At 34.5% G+C, this 18,925-nt stretch overlaps 1 protein-coding gene across 5 annotated transcripts in view; it reads left to right on the top strand.

Annotated features, from left to right (window-relative positions):
- Nucleotides 1–18,925, top strand: part of SSBP2 (single stranded DNA binding protein 2) — a 297,510-nt gene that overhangs the window by 86,741 nt on the left and 191,844 nt on the right. For 4 of the 5 annotated variants that reach the window (XM_059175382.1, XM_059175383.1, XM_059175380.1 and 1 more), the window contains exon 3: nucleotides 6,021–6,082. The exons of the other annotated variant lie outside the window; for it this stretch is intronic. In XM_059175382.1, coding sequence (XP_059031365.1) covers nucleotides 6,021–6,082 — 62 coding nt within the window. The remainder of the gene's footprint in view (nucleotides 1–6,020; nucleotides 6,083–18,925) is intronic. 5 annotated transcript variants of the gene reach the window in all.

Genomic DNA, 18,925 nt, shown 5'->3' with positions numbered 1-18,925 from the left:
TTTCTTTGTCTGAGTTTCATATTTCTCTTATAGCCTCCCAGCTCCACTGGGTTGTGGCTCTTGTATATAAAAGATTGTTACTGAAGATTAGGGGAAAATTGAATGGTATTCAGCCTTGTACAGTACAGGAAACATGAACTTGAATATTAAACATTAACTTTTTTGTTCTCCTTGCCATAGGAATTTCTTACTAGCTATTTACCAGAAGGCTCCCAGTTGTCTTCTGTCTTGTTGTCTCCTCACAACTTCTCCCATTGTCGTCTTTTCTGAATTCTCCTAGACATCTCAGACATCTTCTTCCTGGGAGATTATTAGCAGCCTCCTGAATTATTGTTATTTTATTATGTGGCATATTAAGTATTCATTCTCTACTTTCCAACCATTCCTAGGAGCCTCTACTTTTCTAGCCCAAAAAATAAAAACAAAAATAGAAGGGATCCATCAGGGAGTTTTCCCAATAAAAGACATCATCTGCACAAGTAGCTTGTATATCTCAGCAGCTCAGTCTCTCACCTGGGTGTAGCCTTTAAGAGGATTTCTACCTTCTAGAATAGAACAGTGCTATTCCATAAAACTTCCTGTGATTAGGAGATGATTTCTAATCTGTGCTTCTAGTAAATTCTCCACTGGTTTCATGTGACTATTGAGCACTTGAAAAGTGACTAGACTGAATGAAGAACAATTCATTTGAATTTAGAGAACCACATATGGCTTGGGGATACCATGTTGAATAGCACAGTTTTGGATTATCTGCTTTAAAGTTGGAATAGATTTTTCTTCCCGTTATATGTCTATTTGGTTAGTTTTTTAAATTAAAATGAAGTTATTTTTTTATTTTTTTTTTTTTTACATTTAGGTTAGTATATAGATGCACCTGTACATGGAGAATTTTAGAAAATTAGTGGGAATGGTAGGTTATATCTAAATTAAAAGACTCGAATTTTGTCTAGGAACAAATAAATATATTTGCATATATATGTACACACATATGTGTACTACTGCTGTGCTATTGCAGGTGCTGTAGAAGTGGGTCTGGACCATTCAAAGAGGTCCCACATTGACAAGGCTAGGACCTCTGAAAAGGAGCTGCGGACATCCAGAATTGTCCCATGCTGTAGCTGCTGTAGCTATTGCTGTTGTAACCAGCAACTAGTTCACTTTTGGAGTCACAGGCAGGAAGCCTCTCCTCTTCCTCCTGCCATTGGATCTCCAGCTAGCATTCTTCTAATGGCAGAGCTGAACAGGAAACTAGGAAACGTAATTTTCACAATCCCAGCACTTAGTGTAGAATGGACAAAGAAGAGTGAGTGTGGGGTTGAGCGATATAGGTAATATTCCAGTATTGCCGGATGCAAGTAATGATGAAAAGCTAAGCAAGTGTGTATCTGTATATCTACGTGTGTGTATCATTCTTTTCCTTGTTTATATAAATACTAATTTACTATACACACTGTTACATGCTTTAATTTTTGTTTCATGTGTTTGACTTAAATTGTTTTATAGTGGTTGTTCATGAAACTTCATAATTCTTTTTATGGTGGTAGGGTATTTCATTCTATGAAATGTGCCATAATGTATTTCACCAGTCCCCTACTAATAGACATATGGCCGCTTGGGTTGTTTCTAGTCTTTTGCAAAGACTAGTCTTTGGTCAATTAAAAATAATGCTTTACTGAAAATTGTTTTATATATATATATATATATATATATATATATATATATATATATAATTTTGCACACATGAGCATATTTATAGGATAAATTCCTAGAAGAATTGCTATATCAGACAGTATGAGCATTTATAATTATAATTATCACTTATAACCCATATGGCATGTCTTACCCCTGCCAGTAGACTTTCTCTTCATTCATTGTTTGGCTCTCCACTTGTACAGAAATGCTGAAAATGCCAGGTCATACAGTAGAGACACAGCATAATCACAGACAAGGCCCTCTAATGTAGAATATGGCAGTGGGAATGGGTATTGAGATTTATCTGTAAGTTATAGGAGAATACAGCTTTGAGCTGGGCAAATGATGGAAGGAAGGGAGGTGGCTGACCCAACAGCTTTAAAAAGGCTTAGGATGAAAAATGTGTATCGGAGCTGGGGTAATGAAAGAAGGAAAAATAGAATAAAGAGAGAGAAATAGTTTCCATACAGGTCATTCAAATACCCAAAAAAGGCTGAAGCCCATGAAAGTCAGTACAACAGAAAATGCCTTTCATAAATAGCAGAATTGTTTCTAAAATGGCCGTTGACATTTAGAGGTATTTTCAGGCCATTCCTCAACCATGTCCATCATTAATACATGTTTAGTAAGAAAAAAAAATTAAACTATATAGATGAATATGATTTTAAAATGAAAGTCTTCCTTTACCCTTTTCCAGAGATTAATAGCCTTAAGTTTGATATGCTTTCTTTAATATGTACGCACCCGAATGCACACATACATATATGCACAATTTATTTTAAATAGAGAAGGTTTAGGGGTACCTGGCTCACTCAGTTGGTTAAGTGATTTCAGCTCAGGTCCTGATCTGAGGATTGTGAGATTAAGCCCCATGTCACACAGTGTACTGGGTGTCGAGCCTGCTTAAGATTCATTCTTTCCCCTCCCACCCCTTCCTCCAGTAAAAAAGTCACTAAAAAAAAAAGTTATACACTATACATATTGTTCATAATCTTCCAAATCTCAAACTTGAAAAGCCAATATAACATGGCTCTCTTTCCATGTAGATATGTCATATTCTTCTTAATGATTGCCATTCTTCTATAGTATGTAAGTATAAAATTTTATTTTACATTCACAGTTGGTGAATGCTTTCAGGTTGTTTCTAATTTTCATTGTTTCTAACAATGTGGCAATGAATATGCCTTAGTTTTCTATAGATCAGGGTTCTACAGAAACCTGGTTCTGTTTTTCTTAGCATCATCTCATGCTTCCTATAAACAAATAATACCTAAAATAGTAATTAGTTTGGAGGCCAAAAACAAAAACAAAAACCCAATCACTATGGAAACATATTCTTACATATAACCATTTCTTCTCAGGAATAACCTAAAGCATTAATGTTGTTTTTTCAATAACTATAAAAGGATGGCTTTTGTGTTACTTTCAATATGATGGGCCAAAATTTTAGCTGTGTCTGCCACTTACTTGGAATTTAAAGTGAAAAATGTGAATGTTATATAGTAAAGACTATTATAAGGATGAAAAAGATGATATATGGGAGGTATTTTGAGCTGCTCTGATGAACACAAGACATAATACTGTTGAAAATACAAATGGAAAAAAACAAACGCATTACTTTTAAACTTCTTTCACAAAAGTCCATATTGAGTGTAAACTGTAGGTACTTTCCTCGATTACTTTTGCTTGTGAAAGTGCAGGATGGAACTGCTGAGCACCAGCCATAACACAGGAGGACTCACGTTAGACTGCGTAGATCCCTCCTCCAGCACGGTTCAGCAGTGAGATCTGGTCATGCCACTTTAACTGTAACCCAAGTCATTTCACAGTCTCCTTTTGATTGAGCATTGTTCTGTCTGCTTTATTTTGTAGTCATAATCTGTCAAGTTAGGATAAACTGAGATTAAATGTAGGGATGCTCCCTTGAAAAACTTGCTGTTTATATAATTAGGATGATTCCGGGGATTAGAAATACTTATGTGTCTGGGACATCTCTGTAAGGTTCATTATTACGCCATTTCAAGAAGACACCAACAAATGGTAGAAGAAAAGATGGAAAGATGAGAAATAGGTTTTTGACTAAGTTATAAATTTAACAGAACATCAGAGTTTCATTTATCCTCAGACTCATGAAGTACTACCATTTCTTATTTTTTCATGAACCAAGAAGGTAACAATAATAATTAACAGAAATTCAGATAGAAGATAGCATAAATAAAAAAATTATTTGTATTACTCTTAGGAGAATTCAAGTTAGGATCTGGCTTTTATTTATATAATATAACATGTTTTGGTTCATTGTTGATACTTAGTCTATGAATTCAAGTTCATTAATCCCTAGGATTTCTTCTTTAGCTGTTTCAAAAAATGGCTATCACATATATAATTTCCTCACTTTCAGAAAATTTTGTTTTTTGAGAGCAAATTACTTTAAAGTTCCCATTGATTTACATTTTCTATGTTTAAGAACTCTTAAAAAATGATGATTCTGGTGATTTTAGTTTCCTTAGAGAGTTACCCCTTTTCTTTCTTTTTTTTAACATTTTGGGCTACCTTCTCAAGTCCTATCCTAAAACTTTTATTTATTTATTTTAATCCTTTTGGGACAAGAATTTCTAGGTTCTTCCACAGTAGGTGATAGAAAGGATTCCTTAATTTTTTTTTTTAAATTTATAATTATGTGGTTGTTTACTTCCTAGATATGTTAAGGGCCTAAGGGCATATTTTGCTGACTGGAATTGTTAAATAATTTTTAATTAATTATTTTTAGAGAGAATAGGAATGCACATGTGCCTGTTGGGGGAGGGGCAGAAAAAGAGGGAGAGAGAATCTTAAGCAGGCTCCATGCCTAGTGCAGAGCCCTACCCAGGGCTTGATCTCATGATCCTGAGCTCATGTCCTGAGCTGAAATCAGGAGTTGGACTTTTAACTGATTGGACCACTCAAGCATCCCTAATTATTTAAACTAAAAAACGAAATCATACTTACACATAAAGATTGTTGTTGTTGTTGTTTTCAAGTTCTTATTTATTCATTTATTTAATTATTTAAGCAATCTCTATATCCACCATGGGGCTCGAACTCAGGACCCTGAGGTCAAGAGATGCATGCTCTTCTGACTGAGCCAGCCAGGCGCCCCTGCCTAAAGATTGGTTTTGAGGGCTTTCTGGATCACCTTAATTGAAATTATAGCTTACTTCTTACTGTTTTCCATTTTCATTGCCCTCCTTCCTTGCTTTGTTTTTCTCCTTAGCATTTGTCACTTTCTACTTCTAATATAAAAATAATTTCTGTCCCTTTCCTTTTTATATTTTGCTTTTTTTTGTTTATGATATGTCTTCTGTACTAAAGTATCTTCTTCTTGAATGCAAAAATTTTTATCTTTTGTGTTTACTGCTATCAGTGCTTAGAAAAGATACTGTATAAATACCTACCCAGCTTTCCAACTTCTAAATTTAATTTGTAAAGAGTATTTAGTCAGAAGTTTCAATTTTTTAGAGATATTGACCTTGTTTTCAATTTTTTATAGTGAACTCCAACTCATCTGAAATATAAATATAATATATATAAGTATACATGAATATATATGTAAATATATATCTAAATACAAACATTTGTAAAGTTAATATTTCCATCCTGTTGAACTCTTTTTTAAAAAATTTTAAAGGATTGATCTATTAGAGAGAGAGAGTGCGAGTGTGGGAGGAGGAGTGGGAAGGGGCAGAGAGAAATGAAGAGAGAGTCCTAAGCAGACTTTCTGCTGAGGTTGGAGCTCAGTCTCATGACCCTGAGATCATGTCCTGACCTCAGTGAGTCAGACGCACAACTGACTGTGCTACCCAGGTGCTTTTTTGAAACTCTTACTTTATGGAAGACACATGCCTTCTTCCTCTCCATCCCCTCAAATCAGGAATTTATTTAAAAACTCGATCCTTAAGGTGTAATTTGGAGTCTGCACATATTAATTCCAGTCATTTGCAAATTCCTTGGTTAGTAGTAATAATTGATTTTCGTAGTGATGTTAATAATTGTGATTTTGATGTGCCTTAAGGTCCTGAAATTCCTTAGGTTCCAGAAGTCTCTCCTAGAAGTCCTGGCACAGTGGGAAGCAAATTCAGGAAAGTAATGGTGACATCTTCTCAAACTAGCCAATCAATAAATTACTATGTAAAATGAGTACTTAATAAAACTTGAATAAATGGTAATATGAAAATGATTAAAATCTTATATATTACTTTAGTATTTTAAATGGGAAAATATTGGTTTGAAATATTTGTGGAAAAAGGTATTATTAGGACAGTATTTAATATCTCTTTTATTCATTTTAGATAAGATGGGAAAAAAACATCACATTGGGGGAACCACCAGGATTCTTACATTCTTGGTGGTGGTAAGTATCTTTTATTCCATTTTTATTAGATCGATGATGTATTTCAGTAGGCCTGCACTATACCTGTTAATAATTTCATGCTTCTTTTTTATTTACTTATTTTTGTTTTCTATAATTATTTTATGAGAGGTAGCACTTAAAAAAAAGCTCAAAACCAGCTTTAGTCTTCTTTAACTTAAAGATAGTACTATTGAGTGAAGCTGGAACTGGGTTTGGTATATGGAATCTCCTACTCCAAGTATGGTTCTGTTAGTCAGCTTAGGCTGCCATAATAAAATACCATAGACTACATGACTTCTACAACCTAACTTTCTTTTCTCACATTTCTGGAAGCTGGACATCCAAGATAAGCTGCTAGCATAGTTTGTTTCTGGTGAGGTCATTCTTCCTGGCTTTTAGATCCTCATGATCTCAACTATACCTGAGGATACTGAAGGTAGAGGCAGTGGTGAATTTTTAGGACAGTGAAGAATAGTCCAGAAGAAAAACTGAAAGAGTTCACTGTAGATTCAGGGATAGAGCTATGTAGGTACACTAAAGAGACCATCAGACTACTAAAGGCCAGTTGATAGCAGAACTTATACATTTCACTCAAATACCAGAATGTCCAGGTCTGTGACTTTTCTGCAAATACAGTGCAGTTCAGGTGTCCACGTGAACAAGCTACGCTGTTTGTTTACCTTTCTTCAATTTAGAAACATTTCCTGCTCAGTGGCTTTTATATTCATCTCTCAGCATCTTAATTAAAAGAGAAAAACAGAAGCTCTCTTCTTGTGCCAAGCACATGGTTTCCTTGGCACGTTATTTAATGCCATCATCTTTTTAACCTCTCTCCTGAAAACATGCCTTACTAAAGGTTCTGTGGTGAATGGAACCGCACTTGATCAGTTGTGGTTGTGGGTTTCCCTTGTTTGTCTCACATATGTATGGCAGGAACAGGTGCAGTCCTTTGGCTCAGAGCTGTTCCTGTATTTGGAACAACGGTTTATTGCAGTTAAGCGCTATCATTGAGTTGTTTTCCTGGGGTTTAAGACTAAGCTGTTATAATGCATATCATAAAAGTCAATTTCTCATTTTATATAGTATGTATTTATGATATCTAGATCTATAGTATAAAAATTCAGCTGTTTGCCAAATGTAATTGAGTCTTCTCACCTGTGTACACCTTATATTTTGTATGTTTCCACTTAGGTCTAAAAGTAGTGTAAGAAACCAATTTAGGAGTCTGTCCCTATTGGATTAGTGAGCTAACAAAGTGAAGATTTTGAAAATTTTCCATTAAAGATTTAATTTTATTTCTGTGCCTGTTTCTCTTTCGCTCCATTTCTTGTGAATTTAACGTATTTTCATACTATTGATAGTTGATAATACCTCACAGAATACTTTAGCTTTTTCGGTCTTAACTATCGGAAGATATAGGTCTTAAATGTCATTTGCTCTTCCTTTTTCTATGGCTCTAAGATTCAAGGGAACTCTTATTCTGTGGCTTTGATGTTTTAACTAATTTTAATTTGTATGTAGTTGGAGATATCAAAGATATTTTAAACAATGGGCACATACGTATTTTACAGTCTATTCAATTTAAGTGTAGCACATGCAAAATATGGGTACAATATTCTCAGTGTTTTTAAAATTTCTCCCCTGAAACTACCAACAAACCCTTTGAGGAGCCTACTTCATCTGTGTAAATAAGTGGTTCTTAATGATTTTGAGATTATGGGATCCTCTGAGAACCTATGAAAAGCTATGGATCCTCTCCTACAGAAAACTGCCCAGATCCCAAGCTTTCATTGTGTTTAGACAACCATGACTGTGAGCCTTAAATCCACTGGATGCTTTTGACCTTTTTTTGTTGATGTTAACTGTTTCAGAGGTCCCTTTGATTTTTCTTTCTTTCTTTTTTTATTAGAATTTTTTTTAAAGAGCAGTTTTTAGTAGATTCACAACGCAGTTATAGGGAAGGTACCTTCTGGCCCCAAATAGGCCTAACCTCCTCCATAATAACATTCCCCATTAGAGTGGTACATTTGTTATAGTTGATGAACCTACATCGACACATTCATAATTACCCAAAGTCCATAGTTTAAATTACAGTTCATTCTTGGTGTTGTACATTCTGTGGTTTTGAACAAATGTATAATGATATGGTCCATCATACAGAGTATTTTCACTGCCCTAAAAATCCTGTGCTCTGCCTTTTCATCTGTTCCACTCTTATGCTCCACCCCTGGCAACCACTGATCCTTCTACTGTCTCCATAGTTTTGCCTTTTCCAGAATCATTTAGTTGGAATCATACAATAAGTAGTCTTTTCATATTGGCTTCTTTCACTTAACAATATGCACTTAAAGTTTCTCCATGTCTTTCCATGACTTGACAGCTCATTTCTTTTTAGTACTGAATTACATTCCATTGTCTGGATGTATCATGGTTTATTTATATGTTCACCTACTGAAGGACATTTTGGTTGTTTCCAAATTTTGGCAGTTATGAACAAAGCTGTTATGAACATCTATGTGTTTTAACTTTTGTGGTGAATATAAGGTCTTTGTCTAGATTCATGTTTTTGCATGTGGATATCTAGTTGTTCTGGTACCTTTTATGGAGGAGATTATCTTTGCTCTATTGCATTTCCTTTGCTCCTTTGTCAAAGTTCAGTTGACTAAATATGTAGATTTTTTTCTGGCTCTCTATTCTGTTCCACTCTTGCACTAATTTTTCACCAATACCACACAGTCTTGATTACTATTATTTTATAGTCTTTTTTTTTAATCGAAAAAGAATAGTCTTTGTGTGTGTGTGTGTAGTTCTTTTTTCCCAGTGTTCCAAGGTTCCCTGTTTATGCACCACACCCAGTGTTCCATGCACACTTGCGTCCTTAATACCCACCACCAGGCTCACCCATTCCCCCTTCCCCCTCCCCTCTAAAACCCTCAGTTTGTTTCTCAGAGTCCACAGTCTCTCATGGTTTGTCTGCCCCTCTGATTTCCTCCCATTCACTTTTCTTTTCCTTCTCCTAATATCCTCCATGTTATTTCTTATGTTCCTCAAGTAAGTGAAACCGTACGACTTTCTCTACTTGACTTATTTCATTCATTGTGATCTCCTCCAGTCCCATCCATGTTGATACAAAAGTTGGGTTTTCATCCTTTCTGATGGCTGAGTAATATTCCATTATATATATGGACCATATCTTCCTTATTCATTTGTCTATTGAAGGGCATCTTGGCTCTTTTCACGGTTTGGCTCTTGGGAACATTGCTACTATGAACACTGGGGTACATATGGCCCTTCTTTTCACTACATCTGTATCTTTGGGGTGAATACCCAGTAGTGCAATTGCAGGGTCATAGGGTAGCTCTACTCTTAATTTTTTGAGGAATCTCCACACTGTTTTCCAAAGTGGCTGCACCAACTTGCATTTCCACCAACAGTGTAAGAGGGTTCCCTTTCTCCACATTCTCTCCAACATTTGTTGTTTCCTATCTTGTTAATCTTTGCCGTTCTAACTGGTATAAGGTGGTATCTCAATGTGGTTTTGATTTGAATTTCCCTGATGGCTAATGATGATGAACATTTTTTCATGTGTTACTTGCCATTTGTTTGTCTTCATTGGAGAAGTGTCTGTTCATGTCTTCTGCCCATTTTTTGACATGATTATCTGTTTTTTGGATGTTGATATTGAGGAGTTCTTTATAGACCTTGGATATCAGCCCTTTCTCTGTAGTGTCATTTAATATCTTCTCCCATTCCATGGGTTGACTCTTTGTTTTGTTGACTTGTTTCCTCTATAGTAAGTCTTAAAGTTGGATAGTATCAGCCTTCCAATTTTGTTCTTCTTTAATATTGTGTTGACTATTCTGGGTCTTTACTTTCTCCATTTAAATTTTAGAATGAGTTTTGCTATCCACAAAATAATTTGTTGGGATTTTGAGTAAGATTGCTTTGAATCTGTAGATCAAGTTGGGAAAAATGGATGTCTTGACAATACAAGATGCCTGATCTTTTTAATCCTTAACTCTTTAGAGTTTTGCTTTATCATATGTGACTTAGGTTAGGGATTCAGGATTATAATAATGGTTACTCTTTCTTTCTTTGTTTTTTTAAACCTGGGAAGCTGTTAATGCTGTTAGTAAGCTCCAGCTGAATAGGATAATGTATAGTCTTTTAGAACTTAGTGCTTGCTCATTTAGTTAAATGCAGCGTCCCTTTTGGATGGACAAGTTGCAATTCTGAGACTTCTTTTCACTTTTTTTTTTTTTTTAAGAGTATTTGAAAATCGAGTTGTCCTATTGTTTAAGCTTCTTCATCAAATATTTACAAAGTGCAAAACTATGCTTCCCTCAAGGGGATAAGTACAGGAAAGATAGACAGTTAATAGTATTATAACTGAGTTATATACTAGTTTTAATAGCAATTCAGGAGGAATGCTTCTTTCAGCTTGTGAGATTTAGGACAGGCTTTATAGAAAAAGTGAGTCTGAGCAGGGCTGGAAGCTGAGTGAACGAAGGATATTTTGGGCAAGGAATAATTAGTATGAAGTCTCAAAAGGAATGATCATGAATCCAAGAAGTGACTGGTAGTTTAGATCAGGTGAATTGTAGGTATAGTACTTGAAGTGATAGAATATAAGGATAAAGACAAAGGCAGGGGCTAAATTATGAAGTCCTGAAGTACATCAAGGGTTTTAGATGAAAGCACAAAGATTTTAAACACTACATGACATGATTAGATTTGTGCTTTTAGGCATTCACTTGACATCAACATAGGGATGGATTGAAGAAGGCTGAGAACAGAGATAGAGTCTACTTATAAGTTAACTGTAATTGTCCAGTTGAGAGGTGATAGCAAACAGTAAGTAGAATAGTTGGAATGTGAAGGAGAAGTTTCCCAGATTTTAGATTTGAGGTGAGCAGTGATGTCATTGACTGAAAGAGGAAATATAGAAAGAGCAACAAACTTTGGAGAAAATGTCACAATTTGTCTTGGACAGGTTTAATTTTGAGATGCCTAAGTGACATTCAGATAGAGTTGCCCTAATACAAGGTCAGAGATATGGGTCTATACATCTGAGACAGGTCTACAGTGGTTTGGAAATTATGAGCACAGACCATACTATTTGTGAAAAATCTTTATAGATTCAACTGCTCAATGTAACAAGTAAGAGCAGGGCCTGGGGTTGGAATCCTGAGGAAAGTCAACATTTAAGCCTGGGTAGATGAAGAGCAGCCTCATAGGAGACTAATTGGAGAGGAAGAAGAGTAATCAGGAGAGAATAATGTATTGGAACCAAGTAGGATATTTAATGCAGAGATTAAATTCTGCAACAAATGTATGTAAAAGGACCCAGAGATTTTCCTGAATTGGGAAGGGGGTGAAAGTGAGGTTCAGAAGGCTGCTTTAATTCATTTTTCCACCTCAAGGGTTACTGAGAATAGCTGAAGTGTGTGGTGCCACATGGAGTAGTTTCAGGATTAACCAAAAAAAAAATTTTTTTAAAGATTTTATTTGAGAGGGAGAGAGAGAGAGAGCATGAGTGGGTGGTGGAGGAGCAGAGGAGAAGCAGACTCCCTGCTGAGAAAGGACCCCCCCCCCCCCCCCCACAAATGATGCAGGGCTGAAGGCCTAACTTCATGACCTGAGTTGAAGGCAGATGCTTAACCGACTGAGCTATCCAGGCACCCCACATTTTTCTTTTTAAAATAGAATAAATTTGAGCATGTATATAGATTGAGATGAAAAGAATAGGGAGGTTGAAGGTATATGAAAGAGAAACATGCAGAGAAGTGTAGAAAAAAAAAGAAATTCAGGGAAATCGAGAGGTGGAAGCCTTGGAGAGGAAAGGGCAATTTATAGATGGGAGGAAGTGTGTGATTTTATTTTCTGGAAGTTTTTCCTTGTTTCTAATGTAATTTCCTTTATCACTTCTTTTTTTCTTTCCCAGTTTACACCCAGCCTAGTGCCATATAGTATTTCCTATGCCTGCTGTGTTCGTTACCTTTACCCAGATCAAATCCCCTTTGAAAATGTATTTCCTCTTTGTTTTCTTTAATGAAAGTTCCCAAAGCTTCTGTAATTTCAGAAACAGAAATGCCAGGAAACTTCGTTCTCCTGAAATTAATGTCCTTTTCAATTTAGGTAACTTAAAAATAGACACTTTTAAAATCTTTCTATTTAATTAATAGCAGAAATTATGCTTTATTCTTTCTTAATTTTATATGTAAAACACCTTTTGAAATTACTTTGGGCCCATGTATTTATATCCTGAAATTAAGTATATATGATGCAGCAGAAAAAATAAACTAATAAATAAGATTATCATGAGAATTCAGTTTCTTTCACTGGGAACGGGAAGTCAAATATTACAGTACACTAGTACTCTGATTTTAGAGTCTAATGAATGACATGAGGTATAGCTAAGAATAACCAAATACCCATGTGAAAATAATAGCATTGAATTAGTCAATTGGCTCACTGGAATGATATAATCATCGTCAGACTATTTCTTACTCATCTTGTATGTCTTGCCTATAATAGACATTTATTTGAATTGAGTTAAAATAGGCTAGGGAATGGGTAGAATAGGTGACAGGGATTAAGGAGTGCACTTACGATGAGCACTGGGTGATATATGGAGTTGTCGAATGACTATATTGTATACCTGAAACTAATGTTACATTAATAAACTAATATTACACTAATTTTAAACTAATATCCTACCTGAAACTAATGTGAAACTAATTATCATACTAACTAGCTGGAATTGAAATAAAAACTTTTAAAAAAGTTAAACAGCAAGATAAGACAATGCAGAGGACAACTAAAATGGGGGTATAATCTTGGTGAGAAGGCAATAGAAAGTGTTAGCAGGAGAGAAAGCAAAGAACAGAGGTGGTTAAGTTATAAAGAAAAGTCAAAATGTGTCTGGGAGAGTAGGAAAAGAATGAAAAAAGAAAAATTTGGTGATGAGCAGACATTGTAAATGATTATGGAATTTTCCACTGAATATGAAGGATTAGAAAGGAAACTGGGCAAATTTTACTCTTAATAGAAAAGCTTTTTTTTCTCGCCATACTAGTTATGAGAATATTTTAGAATATCTTTATTCTTTTAAAAGTACTTTTGCGCATACCATCTCTTATATCTACAGAAGTTTGTAAAATATATAATGTATTCTCTCTTTTTTTAAAAGTTTTATTTGTTTACTTATTTGACAGAGAGAAAGAGAGAGACAGCGAGAGGGGGAACACAAGCAAGGGGAATGGGAGAAGGACAAGCAGGTTTCCCACTGAGCTAGGAGCCCAAAGTGGGGCTCAACCCAGGACCCAGGACCCCAGGATCATGACCTGAGCCAAAGGCAGATGCCCAATGACTGAGCCACCCGGGCGCCCCATATTCTCTGTTTTCACACAAAGAAACTAATGAAAAAAAGAAAAACAAACTATTTTCTCAAGGTCAGATTTAGAATTAGAATTGAAATTTTGTGAATTGTAACCAGTGTTCATCTCAGTAACAGATGATATTTGTTCAATACAGAGCAGAATTTAGTGGCCCACTATTAATAAGACATTAATTACAGTTCCCTTTTGAACATCCTGAGTGGCTAATTCTAGACTGTAGATATAAATGGGACTCAGAAGAGTTGTCTCTTCTGAGTCTGGTCTATATTGAGGCATGCATGCATTACAGGCAGCTGCATGTGGGGTGAGGGGCTGGTTGCCATAGGATACTCAGGAAATGAGTTGGAGTATGAGGGTCAAAGGTAGGATAACAAAGTGTTTGCTGTCTTATCTAGGACAGGTATCTACTACATTTATAACGGCTGATGCTGCTTGGACTGCCAGAGCTGCATAAACTTGCCCGTAATCAGCATGAGCCATCTTGAAATGAGAACTCTTAATACCATACTCACAATAGAGGTAAAATAATGTAAGAAATAAAAGTTCAAGCTCAGCTCTGCTGCTAACCAATTGTGTCCCCTAGGCAAATTATTTAACCTCTTTAAGCTTTAGCTCCCTCCTCAACAAAATAGACATAATAATGGGAGGATTAAATGTTGAATGTATGATGCTTAGTATATGATGCTTGAATTTAGCACATAAGCTATTTTAATGATACTTTAAAATATGAATTCATCATGAATCCAAGAGTATTATGAGAATTTTATGGTAGTTGGACAAAATGTAATGCTTACATTTTATAAGTTATTAAGTAATGTTAAGGAATAACACAAGAACATGTATTTGGAAGTTTTAAGGTACATACACATTTTACGTAAAATCCTCCTTAGTTTATGAATAGATCATTTTCATCAGTATAGATTATGAATAAGATTAATTGAAAGTATTTCTTGGGGCCAAAGAGAATTAACTTCCTTAGCTATTAACGATTTGAAGTTATAGTAATGTGGCCTGTCTCCTGTGTGGTTTTTTTTCTTCTTTTTTAAATTTTTATTTTCAGGTTGTCCTGAATGTGGCCAGTGAATTAAGGTTATTATTATAATAATAAGGTTATATTATGTTAGCATCCTATCTTTGGGACACCTCTGGAGTGTTTATTCACCCTTGCAGTCTTCTCTGACAATCATTTTGCCTTCATTATTCTCTTAGAGATATTAACAGCCAATGAAATCATTTTCACTCACATCCTCAGAATGGAAGAAAAACAGGGTTTGGATGAGAATCCTCAACTTGGAAATCTTGTATTTTCCTTTGATTTATGTGGGGGAAATTTTAATAATAATAAATAGTACAAGAACAAAGATTTTGGGGCGCTTTGGGTGGCTCAGTGGGTTGGGCCTCTGCCTTCAGCTCAGGGTCCTGGGATCGAGCCCCACATCAGGCTCTCTGCTCAGCAGGGAGCCTGCTTCCCTATCTCTCTCTCTCTGGCTGCCTCTCCGTCTACTTGTGATTTCTCTCTATCAAATTAATAAATAAAATCTTAAAAAAAAAAAGAAATCAAATGAAATTCATCCAGCTAAAAGTAAATCAAGTATTGCTATGAATCTTACCTACTTATTAAAAAGCCTAATTTCTCTTCTAAGACATAGTCCACATTTTCATATGATAAATGTCATGTCATCATAGTATCAGCCATAAGCATTTACCCAGGATATTTATAAAGTCTTAATAATATATGAGATGTAACTTCTACATAGAGTTGTATTTAGGTGCTTTAGAAAATTGAGTTGAAATTTTGAATTTAACTCATCTCTAGTTTTGGATCCACAGTCACATACATGGCATGGATCATATATATATATTTTCTCTTGTGCAGGATGTGATGTGGCATATTGCATAGATTATGCATTAATATATACTTGAAATATTAGTAGAAGAAAACAATAGTTTAAAATTCTGATTTATCAAGGGTTTATAGAGGTCTTTAATCTTGTTATTTTCTAAATTAGCTAAGTGATTTGTCTTCAGTCCAACGAAGCCAGGCATGGATTAATTGCCGAATGTGAACTCACGTTTTAGTCACAGTGCAGGTTTGTTGCTGTTGTTATGCTATAACTTTTTTTTTTTTTTTTCAAATATTAGGATGGTATTGTAGCAGTCCCAATATACTGTATGAGTCAAATAACTAGTACAAAACATGGGTTGGGTTTTCTAGAAAAGATAAACTTTTGAAATATCTTTCTCACCTGTAATCACATCTTAGGTAAAAACATACAAATACTTATAAAATAGATGAAATGTCTTCAACATGAATATCATGGCACTAAAAATAAATTTTATTTAATTTTTAAATTTTTATACTTTCAATTCCATAATATACTTCAGATTATTTTTGACTTAATTATGAAACTTTCCTAATGATTTGGGTTTTTTAATTTGACAATTTGCCTTATTTTTATGTGACTATTCTTTATTAGTAGTATCTCATAGCTTTCTGGTGGCCACCTGAGCTCTATGGTCTTTGAAGTGATGGAATAGAGATTATGAATACACAGAAAAGAATTGTTTTAGTCACTGTAAAATGGTACCTAGAACATGGCTGGCCAGGTAAAGTACCCCCCCTCAGTTTTTTCAAATTGTGGCAAAATGCACAAAAGATAAAATTCGCCATCTTAACTATTTTAAGTGTATATTTCGGTGTTATTAAATATATTCATAATGTGGCACAGCCATCCCCACCATCCATCTCCATAACTCTTTTTACCTTGTAAAACTGAAACTCTATATCCATTAAAAAATAACATCCTATTCCCTGTCCTTCCAGCCTGTCAACCACCATTCTGTTTTCTTTATGATTTTTGGCTACTTTAAGTACCTTGTATAAGTAGAATCATACAGTATATTTCTTTTAGAGACTAGCTTATTTCACTTAGCATAATGTCCTCGTGGTTCACCCATGTCGTAGCATATGTTAGAATTTCCTTCCTTTCAAAGGATGAGTAATTTTCCATTTTGCTTATGTCCTACATTGTGTTATCCATCAGTGGACACTGGGATTACTTCCCTGTTTTAACTATGGTGACTAATGCTCCTTTGAACCTGGGTGTATGAATATCTCTGAGATTTTCTATTCTTTTGCATATAATCAATCATATGGTTAAATCTATTCCTAAATCTTTTTGATGCAATCATAAATGGAATTGTTTTCTTAATTTCTCATCTTGATAGTTCATTGTTAGTTTATAGAAACACAACTGATTTTTGTATATTGATTTCATATCCAGCAACTTTACTGAATCCATTTATTTAGTTCTAACATTTTTTTGGTGGAGTCGTTAATGATTTGAGTCTTCTCTTTCTTTCTCTCTCTGTTCCTCTCTCTCTTTTTAGTTCCTCTAGCTCTAAAGGTGTCAAGTTTATTGATCTTTTTGAAGAACTAGCTTTTGGTTTTATAGAATTAATATTCCTGTTCTCCGTTTCATTGATCTCTGTTCTAGTCTTTACTATCTCCTTCTACTAACTTTGGGTTTCATTTGTTCTTTACTAGTTCCTTAAGTTTTAAAGTTAGGTTGTTGATGTAAGATCTATCTTGTTTTTTAAATATTTATAGCTTATATTTATAGTTTTAAATTTCCCCCTGTATAGCTTTTGCTGTGTCCCATAAGTTTTTGTATGTTGTGTTTTCATGTCATTCTAAGTATTTTTTAATTTCCCTTGTGATTCTTTTTTGATCCATTGGGAGTTTGTGTTAATTTCACAAATTTGTGGATTTTTTAGTTTTCCTTCTGTTACTCATCTCTAAGTTCATCCCATTGTGATCAGAGAAGATATTTTGTATGATACCTATCTTTTCAACTCTACTGAGACTTAATTAATGTATGCTCTAACTTATGGCCTATCGTGGAAAATGCCTCAATTACACTTGAGAAGAAGGTGTATACTCGTTGCTAGGTATAGTGTTCTGCATATATCTATTAAATCTAGTTAGTTTATTGTGTTGTTTAACCCTTGTTTCCATGTATATCTTCTGTCTGGTTGTTTTGTCCAGTATTAAGAGTGGAGTATTAATGTCTGTAACTATTATTGTGAAACTGTGTATTTCTTCCTTTGGGAAATGTCTTCAAAGGGTTTATTTCTTTATCTTTATTGAGGGAGATCATGCGTAGGTGATGTAGAATTGTCAGAAATATACCATATATGAAGTTATCCCACTTTAGTAAATTGTTTTATTTTCCCTCATCTTGATCTTGTAAACTTTTTTAAAAAAAGTATTTATTTACTTGACAGACAGAGATCACAAGTAGACAGAGAGGCAGGCAGAGGGAGAGGAAGGGAGGCAGTCTCCCTGCTGGGCAAGGAGCATAAGGGGCTTAAACCCAGGACCCTGGGATCATGACAGAGGCTTTAACCCACTGAGCCACCCAGGCGCTCCTATCTTGTAAACTTTTGACCTCCAATTACATCCATAAAAGGAAACAAAAAGATAGAAATAGAACAATGTTACTATTCCAGGATAAATACTTAATCTAATTATATGTATAAGTAATCATTTATTTATAGTTATTTAATAACTTTTAGGACATAATCTAATAATAAATTGTTTTCTTCCAGTCCACTTCGTTAGACAACATTTTAAAAGTAATAATGTAATGATTTTCAAGAAGGATCATATAACATTTGTTAAGAAATTAGTAAATAAAAAGATATGGAGGTGTTTGTTATAATACTGCACATAATATTCTGTGATTAAACTTAATACGATTTAAAACTACCATTATAAAATTTTGGTTTTAAGAGCTTTGAAGTTCCTTAAGAACATGAAAATAGAATAATTGCAATATTCTATAACTCATAACACACTTGACACCGGTGGAAAACGTTTAGCTATATCTTTGTATATCTGTAATTCCTAAGTCCAAAAAGGGAGATAGAAAGGCCAAGTATAACTTTTAATTGATTTCCTTCTAGTAAAAGAAATGGTTTACTCAAATTATTTTTCTTTATTGTTTTCCTTATTTTTCCCTGCTTATTACAGAAACTTAAAAGGAAATTAAATGCCAATATTCAATCATTCATATTTTTCACTTTGAATGTAATCTTATTTTACTGAACTAGTCATGTTATAAGGCCTACAGAATGTTTTCTCCTGTGGGGAGAGATTCAGACTGCACCTTTAAAGGTCAGACCAAAGAGACCAGGTTTAACTTACCAAGTTTTTATTGTACCATCTTTACCTGTGCACGTGGTACAATGACCTGCCCTAGCAATATATATGCGTATTAAGCTTTTAAGCTAATCACAGTGTTGATTATATTACTGATAGTATGCTTAGTTTATGCCTGATGCTCTGTTTATGTTGTATAATTCAGCTTTCTCAACAACCTCATTTTATTTTATTTATTATAATATATTTTATTTTTTAAAGGTTATTTATTTATTTATT

This window comes from Mustela lutreola, chromosome 5, assembly GCF_030435805.1.
Source record: "Mustela lutreola isolate mMusLut2 chromosome 5, mMusLut2.pri, whole genome shotgun sequence".
In the NCBI taxonomy this organism is placed as follows: domain Eukaryota; kingdom Metazoa; phylum Chordata; class Mammalia; order Carnivora; family Mustelidae; genus Mustela; species Mustela lutreola.
The sequence above is the reverse complement of the archived record's forward strand: the minus strand, read 5'-3'. Positions and strand labels throughout refer to the sequence as shown.